At 41.7% G+C, this 16,899-nt stretch overlaps 1 protein-coding gene across 4 annotated transcripts in view; it reads right to left on the reverse strand.

Moving 5' to 3' along the window:
* Positions 1-212: 212 nt before the first annotated feature.
* The window catches only part of fermt2 (FERM domain containing kindlin 2), a 32,527-nt gene continuing 15,840 nt past the window's right edge, over positions 213-16,899 (reverse strand). The window contains exons 4-17 of one of the 4 annotated variants that reach the window (XM_028395029.1): positions 15,230-15,358; positions 13,156-13,188; positions 11,384-11,609; positions 11,209-11,311; positions 10,996-11,103; positions 8,542-8,676; positions 8,078-8,127; positions 7,350-7,474; positions 7,091-7,197; positions 6,792-7,010; positions 4,717-4,737; positions 3,297-3,421; positions 3,040-3,181; positions 213-2,799 (exon numbers count right to left, since the gene is read on the reverse strand). In XM_028395029.1, the coding sequence (XP_028250830.1) occupies positions 2,626-2,799; positions 3,040-3,181; positions 3,297-3,421; positions 4,717-4,737; positions 6,792-7,010; positions 7,091-7,197; positions 7,350-7,474; positions 8,078-8,127; positions 8,542-8,676; positions 10,996-11,103; positions 11,209-11,311; positions 11,384-11,609; positions 13,156-13,188; positions 15,230-15,358 (1,697 nt within the window). In that variant the 3' untranslated portion in view covers positions 213-2,625. The remainder of the gene's footprint in view (positions 2,800-3,039; positions 3,182-3,296; positions 3,422-4,716; positions 4,738-6,791; positions 7,011-7,090; positions 7,198-7,349; positions 7,475-8,077; positions 8,128-8,541; positions 8,677-10,995; positions 11,104-11,208; positions 11,312-11,383; positions 11,610-13,155; positions 13,189-15,229; positions 15,359-16,899) is intronic. The other 3 variants (XM_028395031.1, XM_028395030.1, XM_028395032.1) reach the window with 3 other exon arrangements.

The raw sequence follows: 16,899 nt of genomic DNA on the forward strand, positions 1-16,899 counted from the left end.
CAATGCAGCCGAATAAAAAAGATTTACATTCTTTTAAAGTTAAAGGGTTATAAATTACAGACATATTAAATAAAAATTACTTTATTTTTAAAATAAATGCATTTTTACAGTCAGAAAACAGAACAGCAGGACATGCACTGCTGCTCATGACACTGGAGACAAACAAAAACAACATCAGAGAAAAAACACAGACGAGGCTTAGTTTTTTCTTATCTCTGTTCATTTTTTTTTTTTTGCCGATTTGTCTCAAACTCCAGGGTCTCCTTCATTTGGACAATATTAAATGGCGGCACACTTCATTTGTGACAAAAACCAGAGTTAAGTGAAGTATTTTTAAAAAGCGCTGAACAGGTCAAGTTTGCAGCATACTATCGTTTTAAAAGATGAGCTAAAAAAGGCTTCTCAGTGTCAAAAAAGGACACTATTAGCAGAAGAGAGCAAAAAATCAATAAGCACAAATGCAAGATAAGAGAACAGGGCACTTTGAAGAGGCATGATGCATCTGTATCTTAGAAAAAAAACATATTAACCAAACCTGGAGTTTGAGACTAGTGTTATTTTCATATATATTCATATATATCTTCATCTGAAAACTCAGTAAGACCACAACATACTGTAAGCAGGCACAGATCTGAATACTACACATGTTGACAGATGGCTTACCCCCTTTTTTTCTGAAAGGACAAAAAAACCTCCAAACCCCCTTAAGCAGAAAAAAAACTGTACAATTCTATAAAACGTTTGTGTTTTTACATTAGTTACAAAAAATAATAATACTTCATTTACTGATCCTTCATACTGAGGACAGAACAAAAAAAGGTTTGCATATTCATGTTTTAAACTCTGTGACCTTTGCTGGTGTTTATTGATAAAAATGATAATAATACTATATGGTGTGATGAACAGAATAATGTAAGAGGTGGTGATAGGGAATCGTGATTATGTAGTGTACATGCAATGAGACGTCGGTGGTTTTCAACCTCTGGATGCTACACAAAGCACGCCAATGACACCTGGCAACCTAAAACTGTGTTCAGCACTTCTTTTAAGCACTATGATGTCATAAGATGAAACTCTCCCTCATAAACGAATGACAAGACATGTTAGACCATCTATATTCAAACGTATACATCCTGAAATATCTTTTTAAGAAACATTTGATTAAATTTTACAGGTATAGTTGGGTCATATGGCGTTTTTATCCACAGTCATCTCATCTGTCCAAGTCCTATCTGAAGAAATAGACAGGGATATGACAAAGCAGCTGAGCAGTGAACTACAGTGAACACCACCAAAATATATTTAACCCACCTAAAAAAAAAATCTACATTAGTAAAAGTGTAGGCTATATTTAGCCCATCATTGCTTTTCCTTGCTGTCAGACCTTTTTTTTGACTAACCTGAAGCCATTAACTGTGCTCGCTTCACCAGACGGTACTAATAAAAACTGTTATTTTACCTCACAGGAACACAGGAGTTGCTGATCTACCACTGACTGACTTTGGTGCTTTAACAGATCTAAACTAAGTCTACATGATAACAAAACCAAACGAAGACACTGAGGTAGCAGTTGACTGGAAACTCCAACATTAGTGAGGCGAAATTACCTTTTTTGTCAATCGATTCTGGTAGCTTTGAAGAGAGCATATATCTGCTTCTGTGGTGATATTCTAAAAACAGTATACACTTAAACCAATACAGATCACTGTATATAATAATAACTACGCCTTAATCATCACTAAGCAAAGTAACCCAACTATCCCTTTAAGATGGAACATTTTCTCAGCACTTGGAAACTAGATTTTCAAACCCACAGGACGCTCATCCCAGTGCACGCAACTGTAGTGTGTTTTCAGACATGCCAGCTATCAGCAAGTCTGTTAAATACAAAGCCAGTCTCACACTGTTACAGCTAATACATATTCCATAAAAGGGACTCAACAAACAGGACACAAAGACAACAGACATGGAAAGCAAAAGAAAAATTAACTAAAGCTTATTCATAAAACAGGCCTGCACAAGTGCTTACATATGACTTCAAAATGTGGACACAGAGCTGCAATGAGTGGCCACTGCTTTTACAGTCACCACTTTGACTGGACTCCCTGATGAAGTCCAGCTTTTAGGATAAATAATTAGATATAACTGTTGGTATCTGTGGCATTTCTGGTTATAGAAAAGATAGGCAGATGGGAAAAGTGAAGAAGAAAAAGAATAAAAAGATTCTTTGGGATTAAATCTGACGTTTGATTGATTTTAAGGGTTGTCATGGACGTAAGTTGGCGGCCATCAGTCCAGGAGGAGAGGAGACCGGTGGCTGTAGGACAACTTCCTGGTTCAGGCGTTCTGGACTGCACCCACCAAAATATTAGTGTAGTAACAAATGACCTTGTCAGCATTAAAAAAAAAAAGAAAAACAAACTAGAACAATAAAAATAGTGTCAGCCATAGCAATAGTCATGCTGCTCTGGACTCTTCAGGGCAGCTCCGATGACAATTAAAAGACTGAGAAACTGTAGAATAAAATAAAACCCATACAATGTGGCTTTACCTCCCACCCTCCTCCAGCAGCTCCCCTCCTGGCCCCTGACCTACAATTACTGACCCCTGCGGGGCTGGGACTGCTCAGACCCAGCCACTGGTCAGCTTATAGAACATTTCCTCATCTAGAGACTCGTTCTGGTCCTTGGCACGTGTGGACAGAAAGATGTAGCCACCGATGAACTCATGGACAACTTTACAGTCCACCTCGGCACAGATGAAAGACAGACTGGGCTCATCTGCAAACTCCACAGTCACCTGAGCACAAGGGGCACAAGGGATCAGTTATGAAGCAGCTTAATGATGCTGTAAAACAATACAGTCTATAAAAAGTCAGAACTACAATTTTAACGTTTCTATGCGGTCAATTATTCATAGAAATAAAAGACTCCCAGTAAGCAAAAGAACTAAATCCAATAACTTCCTAATGATGTGGAGGCAAATTCCAACATTTCACTGGGCAGCCTTTATCCATTTCCTTTTTAATGGGCACCCTACCATTTTGATCTCCCAGTTGACGTTCCATTGTTTCATGTTGCTGAAGCGCCAGGTCTTGATGGCATCTCCACTGCTGGCATCCATCCGGATCAAACGATTGTAAGTGATACCAATCAGCTCCTCCCTCTTTCCACCCTGGAACCTGCAGAGATCAAATGATTCACTGTTAGCACAAAAAACTAAGAGTGGGCGATGTAGATGTAGGTATATACACATCAGCCAATTAGTGAGCTGTAGTTTACTGTGAAAAAACGTACTTTGCAAGGAAATGAGTGATTCCAAACTCAGGCAGGGACTGCCACGCCTGGATGAAGCGCATCTTGGCCTCAATGAGGCTCATCTGAGCCACATTCTGGTGGGCTTCAAGAATCCGGGCTGAAATCTGGCAAACACACAATATGACATATTACTTTTTAGTCTTCATAAACATCAACACAATAAGAAAATGCTTCCCATTACCGCAAGTTAAAGCACCCAATGCACCCAAATCCACACAAGTGCCCAATGCGTACACAAGCTGTGGCCGACTCCATAAAGCCATCAGAACAAACAGTGTGAACAAACAACCAGGGAACTTTCACAGTAAATATCTACTTCACATGGCTAGTATACTGACAAACATAAAGCCTCCTGGGAAAGAGCATGCATCCCCCTACAGTCCCTAAACCCTTCTCATGGTTAAAGTTATGTCGTCATCTGATTTAACATGAAGACCAGAGCAGCACATCCAAAATAAGAAAACTCCTAAACTCTGTCTAAGAGTATAAAGAGTATAAAGTATGTCTGATGGTTTAGGGATGCACTTGTCATAAACTCCATGTTTTGCAGTTGTTTTAATTCATGTGGATGCAGCCAAAGGTGTAGGTTTACATTTGGGAAGAAAAAAGTAGTCCCTACAAATTTCTAGCATTTGTATTTCTATAACAAAAATATGATTAATATTTAATAGCCAGGTTTTGTTTTTTTGGCTGAAACCCTTAAAGCTGACACACTATAACACATTATTTGATTACATGGGAAACTCAGAAATAATACAAAAGATCAGGAGCAGGTTGAGCAGGTCTGAATTTGAATTGTCTCAGCTTTGCCAGGGGGGGTGTTGTCCCTACCAAAGCTGAGACCAAACCTACGCCCTTGGTTGCAGCATAACTTTTAAAAACTATCTCTCATCAATAATCTTGTGTATTAAAGGGTTTGCTGGGTTGTTGTGTTTCAAAAAAGCAGTCACAAACAAGTCAGACTTGATTTGTTGTGATGGATCACTTACCTTAAACATTCTCCATTTTTCTTTTTTTATTAATATTATTATACAGACATGAACTAAGACAAGTAAATTTGCTATTTAGATACGTTAAAAGGCACTCATTAATCTAAAGTAAGTAATGGTTTGCTTTGAGAGAAAAATGGCATCGATGTTAAGTATATGAAATGTGTGTTAAATGGGCTAAAACATGCAAAAGACCTGCACGGAATCTGAATATCTCACTAGTTTTTCTACTTTCCCACAAATTCCAGACAGCTAAAGCTATCAAAATGGTACTACCATCACTACTGTTACAGCCACTATGATTTGATACTTCTAGACACACAAAAAAAGTGTTCAGTGTTTGTTTGCAAAACCAATCATGCACAAATCTAAGGCGTAGAGTCACCCAGTGGACACATATCTTCACTTACCAAGTCCCTGATATAGCCTGGCTGAAGAGGGGGAGGTGGGTATGGGAGGATACAGAGGAATGAAGTAGATGCATACAAGGAGAGAAAAGAAAGTTTGGACAAAGAGAACAGGCAAATAAGATCACCGTTTAGGGAGGACAGATCAAAACATCAATGTAGGAGGCCATAAATGTAATAAAAGAAACAAAGTGTGGAGAAGGGTCATGCAGTATTCAGCCACAAGAAGCAGCAATCAGCTATAAAAGAGGGGAAAGAACATTTGTATGCTTTTACATTCAGGAAGTGGGCAGTGTAACTGTACATTTCAGGGGAAGATAATATCTGTTTATGTTTCATAGAGTAGTACAGGTTCTTCCTCTTTCATCCACAAGATGGCAATACAGTGCCAGTGCCAGCACCAGCGGAAGCAGAGTGCTGTGACTGAGCTCCAGGAGTTTATTTTTGCACTTTTAATATTAGTTCTGTGTAAATGTATCAGTTTGACCAGAGAGCAGTCATCAACATAATCTAAAAACTCTTGTGTGTGTATCCGCTTGGAGCTGCAGCACGGAAGTTTCCTTACACAAATATTGCAACAGGAAGTCCAGTTTGAGGGAGATGGGGAGGGGCAGCAGCTGACTGGAGAGTTAACGGGCTTTTCCCAGACAGTTTTCCCGCGCAACATTCCCAGGCACAGCTCATTTCCTGCAGCCCCACGCCCTCTACACGAGTACAAATGTGTGTGTGTGTGAGAGGGCACAGACACATACTGCACACATACACCATAACTCTTTAATGTTGTGCCCAGGGAAAGCATGTATCAGACTGGGTTTGATTGTGAGACTGGAGCAGGGCCAGAAAGAACCACAGACAGGACACACACATCCTGCTGAGCTAATGCTAATAATACTAAAAAAAATCTGCCTCCTGTTAAAGTTAGCCACTATTCCAGGAAGTGTATTTTACAACAGGGGCTTTTTTCATTTGTTTGTCCACATTTGATGTACAACAGGCTAGAGGACATCCATATTTGCAAAGCTTTTTATCTTAGCTAGGATGATTCTTTGCTAGCGTTCAATGGATACAGCTCCCATTAAGTTTGACAGCAAAGCTAACAAAGGTTTTATCTTAGAAGCTGCCTTGGGTCAATGTACATGTCACCTGGATTCAAACACGTCTGTGCGATTTCACTTTAACACCAAAAGGTCCGTCAAGTTACAAACCAAAGAAAAGTGCTTAAACTTTGTTTTTTCTTCTTTTCTTGCTCCGTTTCATGTCAACAATTTCAGTTTATACTCAATATCCGATCCCTGCTTCTCAATCATTTCCTTTCTCATATCAATTGTCGATCCTCTAATCCTTCGTCTTTCTTCATCTGTGATATTTAACTCTATGATGCAGACCACTTCTGAGTCAGCACTTCTTGTACCAGTAGCCTCCCAACATCCTTCCAGCCCCTTAGCAACATTCCACTTTTCTACTACAACTTAAACAAATCCAGACTGAGTGAGTAAGCTATGGGGAGGCAACTGCCCTCCCTGAACCCACTGCCTACTAACATGGTGATGGCAGCTGTGTACTCAGCTGTTCCAGAGTACACACACCAACCTACTATTGCTTACATGCAAATCTGTTAGGCACATTGTAGAGTCCATGTAAAGCTTAAAAGAAAATGCACAGTGATTAAATGTTACACCACATTATTAAGATGTTTGGTTGTGGTATGCTACTGTTGCTTACATAGTTATACTGTGTTTAGACTAATATATTTCCATTTGTTGGCGCTGGTATGTATCCATGAGAGTGCCTGAGCCTTTTTTGCTCAAAGACTAAAAGCTTGGACCAAGTATAGTTAAAGGTGTGACAAACGGTAAGCAGCTCTGAATGGTTTGCAAGTCTGCTGTCCTGGATTCCCCTCGGACGGTGAAGGGCAGGGAGGAGAAATGGAGGGAGAAGAGGGAAAAATAAAGAAGGGGGAGTGGAGGGAGGTTACATTCCAATGCAAGACAACTCTGATGCCAGGAGGCGCCCAGCTGTTATGTTCTCTTTCACTTTTGTTGCCGAAAACATTCACATACAAGTCATGCATGGCTTACCTGCTTGTTCTTGTACTTCTTCAGATAGCGTGGAGACACCAGGCATTCTGGGTTGATATCAGTGGTGATTGGCTCTATGAACTGAGGGTCAGGGTTCATGTGCTGCATTTTGAGGAAGGACAGAATATTCTGGACCTCCAAGTTGTAGGAACTGTCTGCCATTGTCTTTCCCTTGGAGGCCAAGCGACATGCAGCCATCCAGTGGGCATACTGTTTCTCCTGGAGAGAAGAAGTCAAACATTATGAGAAATATCTAATCAGTACAAGAAATGTGAACATTGCACCAGCTTAACACTTACTGTGTCACACCGAAGCCAGATCTCATTCATGCCATCAGCCACAGGGATTAGCAATTTGATGTTGAATTTCTGACCAGAGATGTTAACATCTGGCGTTACCTCACAACCTAAGAAGCGGACAGGAAGAAGAGGTCAAAGGCCACATCCAATCTTTAGACACAGCACCTAAGATAACACGCTTGCAGCAGAAAAATAAACTATCGGCACAGAATGACATTTGTAAATCTGTGTTTGTATTTAAATAAATGTGTATCTGTACCTCTAAGATTCATTTGGTGTGCAGGTGTCCCATGTGCCTCCTCTTTACTCTTGTAGCATGAGATTGTGATATCCTTGAATGTGCACCAGTACTGCTTATAGCCCTTCAGCGTCAGTTTCTTGGGTCTAGAAAATATAAAGAAGACACATCACAGTTCAGATGTGGGGGAAAAAAAGCACATTTTCATTATTGTGCCCAACAGGAAGCATGGGGGAGGGGATTATAAGCAAGTACAAAGTAGGGAGGGAGGGAGAAGAATAAGAGCTTCTCAAGAGCTAAGTCAGCGAGGTGAATAGGAAAGAAGCCAGCACTGTGGAAAACCATTAAAGAGGAAATGCCCCTTGATATCACACCCCCCTGAGTTTATACATTTTATGACACAACCACTTCAGGGGCCACCTGCCTGTCAGCAAAGGCTTCAGGCCAAGAATGAATATAATTCCAAAATATCCTCGGTCCAACTGTAATCATTAAGAGGAGCCAAACTTGAGAGCTCAGCCTGAAAATGCTCTTTGGCAAAAAAATCCAGCCCATTACACTGATGCAAAACAGACAGCCCACTCTGCTGTTTAGAAAAATGTTGCTTCGTGGTTCTGTGATTGACTCACCACTTTTGGATAAAATAGCAATCTTTGCATGATCTCACATTAGTTGTATTTTCAATAATAAGAGAATGTGCATAGAGTCTTTTGGGATGGTGTAGTTCCTGTTGTAGTAAGTAAACTTACTTGAAGACCTTGACATAGTCTGCTAGCTCAGGAATAGATGTGATGTCACCCTAGAAAAGAAGGAGGAGAAAAAAAACATTTGTTATCCCAGAGGATTTTTTAAAACAGCAACACATTAACCTCATGTTTGAAATTTTTAATGTCATTGCCCAGCAGTGTGCTAAAGACAACACGTCTTATACGATAAGTTCCGTTTCCTCTGATAAGCTGTATAAACACTACTTTTCAAGACAGAGCTGCTGTAACAGTAGAGACATACATTCAGTAATACTATATGAAATATGTCAGATGCCTTATTAGTAACTGTGTGAAATTCTGAACTTCCAGCAGACTTGTGTGCATCGTCTTTCTCACTTTTCTCTCCTGTTTAACACTGCTGATCAAAGAAGACTTTACCAGAATGAGAAACAAAGGCACAGAAACCATGCCAAGCTAATATAGTGATGGTGTCAGTGTTGTCTTACCAGTGTGTTGGATGTCTTCCCTCCCTCCAAAGTAATCTCCAGATCTGACAGAGCTGCATCCACTTCATCCACCTCCTTCTCACTGTTGTTCATGTGGTTGTCTGAGGACATGATCGACAGCTTGTTGATGTGATACTAAAAAAAATAATGGAGAAAATGGAAGCCAAGTTTAAGGATGCCAAAATTGAGACTTTAATATCAGCACTACATCTCTACAATCCAACAGAAATACACAGGCCTTAGGAGTGTAAAGACAAGCAAGAGATGGAGCTAGCAACTGTTAGCTATTCCAACAACTTAGTCAACAGTTTTTCTGATTTCTATAAAGTTTCCTGCTATGTGCTACCGGTGCATAAACACTCCCGCTTTATCTTATAAAAGGGAATGGGTCTGTGATAATTGGCATATAAATACTTTAAGATGTGTTGGCATTTTAGTTCGCAAGTGCTGCCAGTATCCACCGAGTTTACCAGTGGTGTTGTTTTCTTGGAATGAAATGAGGATGAAAGATTCAGGAAGTGGACAGGATGAAGTGACTTGTGATGATGATCCATTGAGTGGAACTGTTACACAGTTCATTGGGTACATATGTGAGACCGGTATGAAGTTAGAGGTTCCCTGTTGTTGTAACGGAAAGCCAATTCATACTGTGGTCACTGCCGAAAACCCGGTTGTGAGTCACAGACACTAAATACAGCTTGTTGACAAATGGTATTTACAATGTCAACCCATCACCAACCCCCCACTAATATATGAATGAACAGCTGCCAAGAGAGTGAGAGATACAGAGCAGAGATACAGTATGTGAGGCTTTGGCTGGGTAAGGTTACAGAATGTGGGACAAAGGGCTTGCCGTGACAATCCAGCCCTCTGATTTCTTACTCTAACAGATTTTTTAAACTCTGACCCTGTGGGGCTTGTTTCCTGTTTGTGTGTGGGACTGGCATAATGAGGTACAACTGCAGCCTTTGAGTCTATAACTATGAGGTCATTCCCTGTTCTTGACACTTGATTACCTCATTTCTTCGAATGGCAAAAGTGAAGCATCCAGGTGATGGCATGTGTACACCAGCCAGCAGCATGCTGGAATTAGACAATCACTCACTGCTCTTTATTTAGACCCTAGCATCCCTGAACACTGAAACCTTAGCCAAAAACCCAGAGCTCATACTACTCAACTGAGACATACTTGTAGCTACCAAAGTGCTAACAGACAGGTAGCGACAGGTAGTAGTCACCAATCTAAACACACTACTTGGATTAGTCTTTCTCAGGGAGGAGTAACAAGAAACCAGTTAAGTGTCATTGAAGCTGTTCGATTAAACACACCTCACACCTCAGAGTGTAAGAGGGCTTTTGGAGGAATGTGAGCAGGTCTATGAGACTGTTCCCTGCTGGGGTGGGTGGTCTGGGCTGAAGCATGGGGTCCTGTGGCCCGAGATGCACTATAATTACCCTGGGGGTGAGGACATGGTGGCGTCCTCAGGTCTTGGCACCCACAGTTTATGAGTGTCAGAAATAGCAGGGGCACCACCTCCCCAGACTACATGTGGCAACCTGAGGAAGCAAAAGGGGTTCACATCTGTATATCACTTCCATTGTTTTCCTTTATATCCACTCTTCTGGTCCTCCTTTAAACTTGTATCAGAAGAGAAACCCTCCATCAGTTTATTTTCATAGCAGACTTTAAAGTTTACATAGTCCTCTTTCGTGAGTGATATTTGTCCAATGCATGAGACTGGAAGATGTCCTGAGCCCCCTGCTTCTTCTTTCTCATCCTCTACATGGTACAAATGTAGGGTAGTGTACGTGGCTCTCATTCTCCTTGATGTGAACAGCCTGAGCTAAAAGCCTGCACATGTACTTGGACACTCAACTTAGGAAGATTGCGGGTGCTTATTCAGAAATGGAGCTGTCAGATAAATGGAAATTATTGCTTATGTCTGAAAAGGTTTTAGTCAAATACAGCTTTTAAAGAACTATAAATCAATTATAGGCTTCAGTAAAAATCACAGTATCATACATATTCTTCTCCTCCTTGGTCATAAAGTCTCCCTGTGTTTCAAGAGACAGTTTTTTCCTGGTAATTTAAGCCCATTAATGTCTGTAAAGGTATTTGGTAATAATCATTCATTAGGAATTTATCCTTCAAAAGTCTTAATTCTATGAACAGTCCGATATTGAAGACTTCTGAGGAGCCCAGTGGGAATATTTGATAATGCCCCCATTAATTCATTCTGCACCATGAGCCAAGTTTTAGTATGCATGCGGCAGCAGAACTGGCAGCCATATGGCTCAGCTCTGGGCTACAATCCCATCTAATTCATTAGTTTGCGGTTGAGAAGGCAATGTTCCCACTGCCCAATGAAAAGAAGACCGCAGGCCTTCAAAACCAGAGAAAACCATGCCGAAGCAGGAAAATTAAGATCAGACACAAACACACAAGCCTCCTACCTGCAGGGCAGCAAACATCATCATTTCCTCCTCTGTGCACTCAATTTCCTCCAGCAGGATGGCCCACTTGGCCTGTTCATAGAGCTGGTTCACTCGGATGGCGTCATACTGTGGACATATATAAGCATATAACAGGTGTTTAATGGCATCCTCGCACGGAAAGACAAAGTAAAACGACTTTCAGGTGCTTCATGCTTTGTTTGTGGGATATACCTTAGGGTTGAGGTCAAAGAAACTGTGGTATTTAAACCTCAGCAGCAGCACCTCATTCTCCTTTACATCCTGCTCCATGAGAGACCTGGAGGAGTCTAACCACCTGTACAGACAGTTTTAAAAAAGCTGGTTAGAACCCTCATCTATTGTACTGATCAAAATTAAAATATCTCACCCTTGGTTGATTTTGGCTTTGTCCAGCAGGGACTGGGGTTTGTAGAGTTTGACCAGGATGTCTGGTGAGGAGATTGGCTGGCTGACGGCAAGGATGCTGGGATTGCCTTCGGACAGGGGGCTGTCTCCAAACCAGGCGGAGGTGGGCGACAGAGGGCTGCCATCCCTGGAGTCATAGGTGGGGGTCATAGTCTTGCTGTATAAGCCTGGACTAGAGTATATGCTTCCTGGAAAAAACAAAGCCACCATCAAATATTAGTCTCTTGTAACTTACACATATATGTTACCTTGAATTAAAACTCGTATTCCAATAAAGTGCACAGTCACAAATATGTCAATAAAACAGCGTCAAGGGGAGGGGAAAAAAGGTGAAAACACTTAATGGAAGCACACACGTTTGCAGCCTAGCCACACCAGCTAGCGGTCAACAACACCATGTGACTACCAGCCAATATTTGCAGATGAGTGACTTCAACAATGTCCTCCGGCTGGCGGGACTGATGTGGATCAGCATGCAGATGATGCACAACATGTTCAGGGTCAACCACTTATTCACAGTCAAAAAACCTGCAGGAATGCACAACACAGCAAACTACAGCACATTTTGCCCACAGGAGAGAGAGAATACACTAATAATAACAATCAACATGTAACAATGGATACATCTTTTGGAAAACTTTAATGAATAAATAATATAAATAATTTAAAGATAGATTTAATCTTTAGTTTTTATATTTTGGAGCTACGAAATGTAACAGTAAGCCACCAAAGGGAGGCTGCTAACATTTCCTGTTGGCTGGTCTGGTGGGGTATTTTTGGCACACACTCCTCTCCATTCCCTCTCTCCCTTAGTAGGGCCTAGGTCAAGAAGCAACACTGGCTAAACCACTAAATCCCTTCTGAAACCAGGAAGTGGGCTTGGTTTGTGTTTGAGAGTGTGCATGTGTATGTTTGTGTTTGCGAGCTGAGGTCATGAGAACAGGGTGCAGGCGACGGCCACCCCTTGTGGGGGAGGGTGTTATTCAATGGTTCATTAGGTCAGGGAGATTACTCCCATCTCCCATAGGGTCTCCTGAGGAATGCCAAATATCTACAGAAATCATGTGTAAGGTGAAAGCTGTGAGACCACTAACAACATTGCAAGGCCTCCTCCATCCTGTTTACTAACTCTCTAATGCAGGGAGAAAGTTAACATGACTTTACTCCCTAATGCTCCCACACTGGGGATTCATAGAGGGTTTAGAGATGAAGGGAGGTAGACCACCATCGTGTGTTGAGATTGGATGTAAACCATGGGAGAGCTGTCAATAAATGAAAGTGTCTTTTGTTTGGATTTTGCACAAAGCTTCTGTGTGGGCTGTTCGATGATGTATGTAGGTAGCGCTACAGTTATACTATTGTGACAAATACACCATTTGTCCTACATACAACTTGGCTACTTTTGCCCATCTTGCCATTTCCTGAAGCAAATGCTAAAAAGTGATATGCGTTCCTGCACATCAGTCAGCAGGTACAGTGAGCAGGCCTGGCTTTATGGAAAAGTGAGTTTGAGCTACTGTCTAATAAGACGCAAAGCCTTTATCATGAGACTACCCCAAATCAGCTGACTGTCTCTGGAGGAGCAGTCAGGTGACTCAGCTGCTAGTCCCAAAGATTACAGATGTCATGTGACCTCAACAATCTAGCTCTGAGGTGGGGGTAAGGAGGAAGAGAGAAGGCGAGGGTGGGGAAGCAGTGCCAAAGAGAAAAGGACAGAGGAAGAGGAAAGCTTACCTTTGACAGGTCCGATGTATATTATCTCAGAGGCTAGGATGAAAAGAAAGAAGGAAAGACAGGAAAAAGAGGAGGAAAGGAAAAGGAGGATGGGTACAAACAACATGAAGTGGGCAGATTTAGGATACTGAAAATTATACAAGGATAGAAGGAAATAGCAGAAAAGACAAAAGCTCAGGAATACAAGAATAAAGAGATCCATGGCATTTCCACACATACTGCCAACCGCTAGCCTCAGAGGAGATGACTCAGTTTACCCTCTTTGCAGCAGGAGATCACCCTGGCATGACTGGTGAGGTTCTGTCGTTTCCATCCACCCATTCATAACCATCCAATGCAGCGTGACTGATTGAAAACCCAGGCAAGGCGTTGGTCAACATGACCCAGCCCTGCATGTATAAACTGCAGCACAAACTTAAAGCACTGGCAGTGCCATTCATGTCATTCTCTGCACTGACAGGACAAACAATTACAACAGGCATGTCAACTGATGGGCTGGCATCATGGGCAACCCCAATGCTTTTAGTCTGAGTCACAACAGCAGCTGAGGCTTAGTAACAGGGTTTACCTACCATGATTGTGTGGCACTGACAGAGGACATGAAGTTTCCTACATGATACATATAAAGATGGAGACTAAGGGTTTGGAAAAGGATGGTCAAACTGTAAGGAAATGATGACATATCTCTTAAAACTGTTCATTTTCTGCTGTTGTCACTGTGAGTGGGTAACAAATACATACATGCATATACATATACATATATACACACAGTGACATCAGCAGTAAATGAATAGTTATTTCCTGTTGGCTGTCTAATCACTGAAACTCAAATTCATTCTGAAAGAGGAGACAGAAAAAGGAGAAGGCAAAAATCTTTATTGCATCTCTGCCTCTGCAAAGCCTTGTGATTTCTATCAGGAGACCTGGGCTTAGAGGCCAGCTCTTCCCCACAAGGGACAGGGAAGCATCTTACAACTTGGCCATGAAATACACACTGTGACTGTAGCATGTGATCTGATAGGGAGGAGAGCATGAAGCACACAAACACACAGGGAGAGTAGTGCAGAAAACAGATTCTGCACATTCCTGTTGAAACCCTGTTTCTTTACACCACCTAAAAATGTGACAACATTCATCAACTGGGGAAAAATGTAGCATCCATGTAGCACACCCATAAAATGTGATGATGTAACTCAGTGTGGGACATCGTCTTTTTATGCAATGACAGTCAGATATTTAGGAAAACATCTGCAGCAATTGTTTACAATGATAATAAAAAACCTCTTTCTACCCACATTTGAGCATATAGCGAATAGTCATGCAGTGCACATTGATCTAACTGAGCAGAGCAGACTCTTAATAACACAAAGGTTCCTATTCACACTGTCTCAAAGTGTTAGCAGTCATGCTAACTCTGTGACGGCGGTCCAGCCTTGTTTTGTTCCGCTACTCCCTGCTCTTATGGATGTAACACTCTCATCACTCCCTGAAGGAGGGAGGAGGGCCCTTATAACTGCACTGGTGTAGCCTGGTTTGGGTTTAAAATGGCAGCGTGACCAACTATGTGTGGAATCTCAACCATTCATAGTCCTCCCTGCCAAGGAATTGGGAGCCATAGCTGTAGATCCCAAAAGCAGGCCTCAATCTAACACATTCATATTTGGTCACTAGAAGCAGGGTGCAGCAATCTGGAGTTATCTTAGTAGCTTTTGAACCACAAGTGCAATCGCACACAAAAGAGATTGGAAGATGATCCGTTGCAGCCAGCAGAACCTGCTATTGAACCTGTTACTACAGAGAAATCAGGGTATCATTTTTCACAACAAACAACAAAAATAAAATCCAATACTTTAGAACTACTTAAAAGTAGGGTCAAATGTACGATTGCACAGCCTTACTTTGTTTCAGCACATTAGTTAGACATGAGTAAGTGCAAATTCAGTCCGCTTGTCAGCTTCAAGGAAGATAATTACCATCATTAGCTGTAAATTCAACAATTCTTTCAGACTAAACCTGAATAATTCAGCTGAAATTCCTGGAACAAACACTAAAACCAGACAGGAATATAGCTCACCTGATCCAGGGGTTAACAGTGGACCCTCCAGCTCAAGATCATCCTCCTCTGCCTCCTCTAGCTTTTTCTTCTTCTTCTTGGGATCACGGGGTTTACGCAGTAGAGATAGCTCTTCTGGGTGGCGGATGTCTGGAGGGGAGAGACAGCAGGAAGGTTCATTTGATGTCACAAAAACACAACCTTGACTACCGGCAAAGCCAAACCAATCTGGACACTAAGATAGAGGGTGTTTGATGCCACAGTGTCTCCGAAGATGTGCAGTCATTTGTGTGTGTTTTAAACTACAGGTTTGAAATAAGCTACATGACCTCTTGCAATGCAGAAACAAAGAGCAGAAACTATACAGTAGGTGAATATAAAGATGCTGAAAAAAAGAAGGAAGAGAAAGAGACAGAGTAGATGGATAAGAGCTGTAGACAGCTGTGCACATGAGGGGTGGAAAATTGCAAATCCCTTTTCTCAGGGCCCCAGCATATCTTGCTTTAACTGTAATCCCCAACTGAGACAGGGCAGACAAACTTTATCTCCCTCTTACCCTTCTTTCTCTCACTATCCCTCTCACACACATTAAAACGGAAATCAGCCACTGTTGGTGGAGAGTAGCAAAGCTCAGCTTTTGCAAAACAGAAAAAAACATCCTTAACAAAAGATATTATAAATGGAATGTTTGGGTAAAAAGGAACAGACATGTGAAATCAGGCAGAAAGACACCATACTGAATTTAATGACTAAAACAGAACTGGCTTCTTTCTCCTCTCCACCCTCCTTCACTGGAGTTTGGAGGCCAGGGAACCATCACTCAGCAGGAGCAATGACGTTTTAAGATGGGCTGGGGATGCTTCTGATGTAGGGGGGGTAGAGACAGCCAGAATGTGTCAGGCCTAAAACAAATGGAGCTAGTCTGGAAAAATGCACATGTGGACGCTCAGCTGGATTAGGTTTTCTTAAGGATTCCACAAAAATTAAGAATCTAGCTGAACATTAGTTTATTCGTTTAGCTCTGTCATGCAAATAACCGTTCCATTTTCCCTACAAATCACTTTGATGAAGGATTGGGTCAGTATTGGAGACTGATTGAAGATGTTGCCGAGTGTTGAGGAACGTGCAAGCACAAGAGTTGAGAACGTCTTGGCTTGGTGAGAAAGCTTGTTTGGTTTGTGTAACTAAAGCAAAAGCATTCCAGCAGTTTTAAGAACTACCAGATGGAAGCTCACCCTCTCTTCGTCTCCCTCCTCCCTCGTTCTCGCTCTGCTGTAGCAGAGGTGCACAGTCCCTGTGCCCTTATACAGCCATGTGAGTTTCAGGCGTGCTGCTGAGCTTTAGCCCCACTGAGCTATGGAAGGAGGCCAATACACACAGTGGAGTGTGTAACAAACTGTGCGTACGTGGATAGGACTGTCTGTCTCAGTGAGGCATTACAGAAGCATGTGTCATTTTACTACGAAGGTCTGCTTAATTTTTATGATCTCATTGTCAACACAAGGAGCTCATCGATATGACAAATATTAACCATCTACAGCATAATCTGATATAACCAAGCTGTTGCTTCTTGATAGAGATAACATTTAACCTTTTATTCATCAAAAAGGGAGATTCTAGACCCAGAAAGTAAAATATGTGCACACCTCATACATACACATCATTTGTTTACTTAAGACAATCATCTGTGA

Source organism: Parambassis ranga, chromosome 22, assembly GCF_900634625.1.
Source record: "Parambassis ranga chromosome 22, fParRan2.1, whole genome shotgun sequence".
Taxonomy (NCBI): Eukaryota; Metazoa; Chordata; class Actinopteri; family Ambassidae; genus Parambassis; species Parambassis ranga.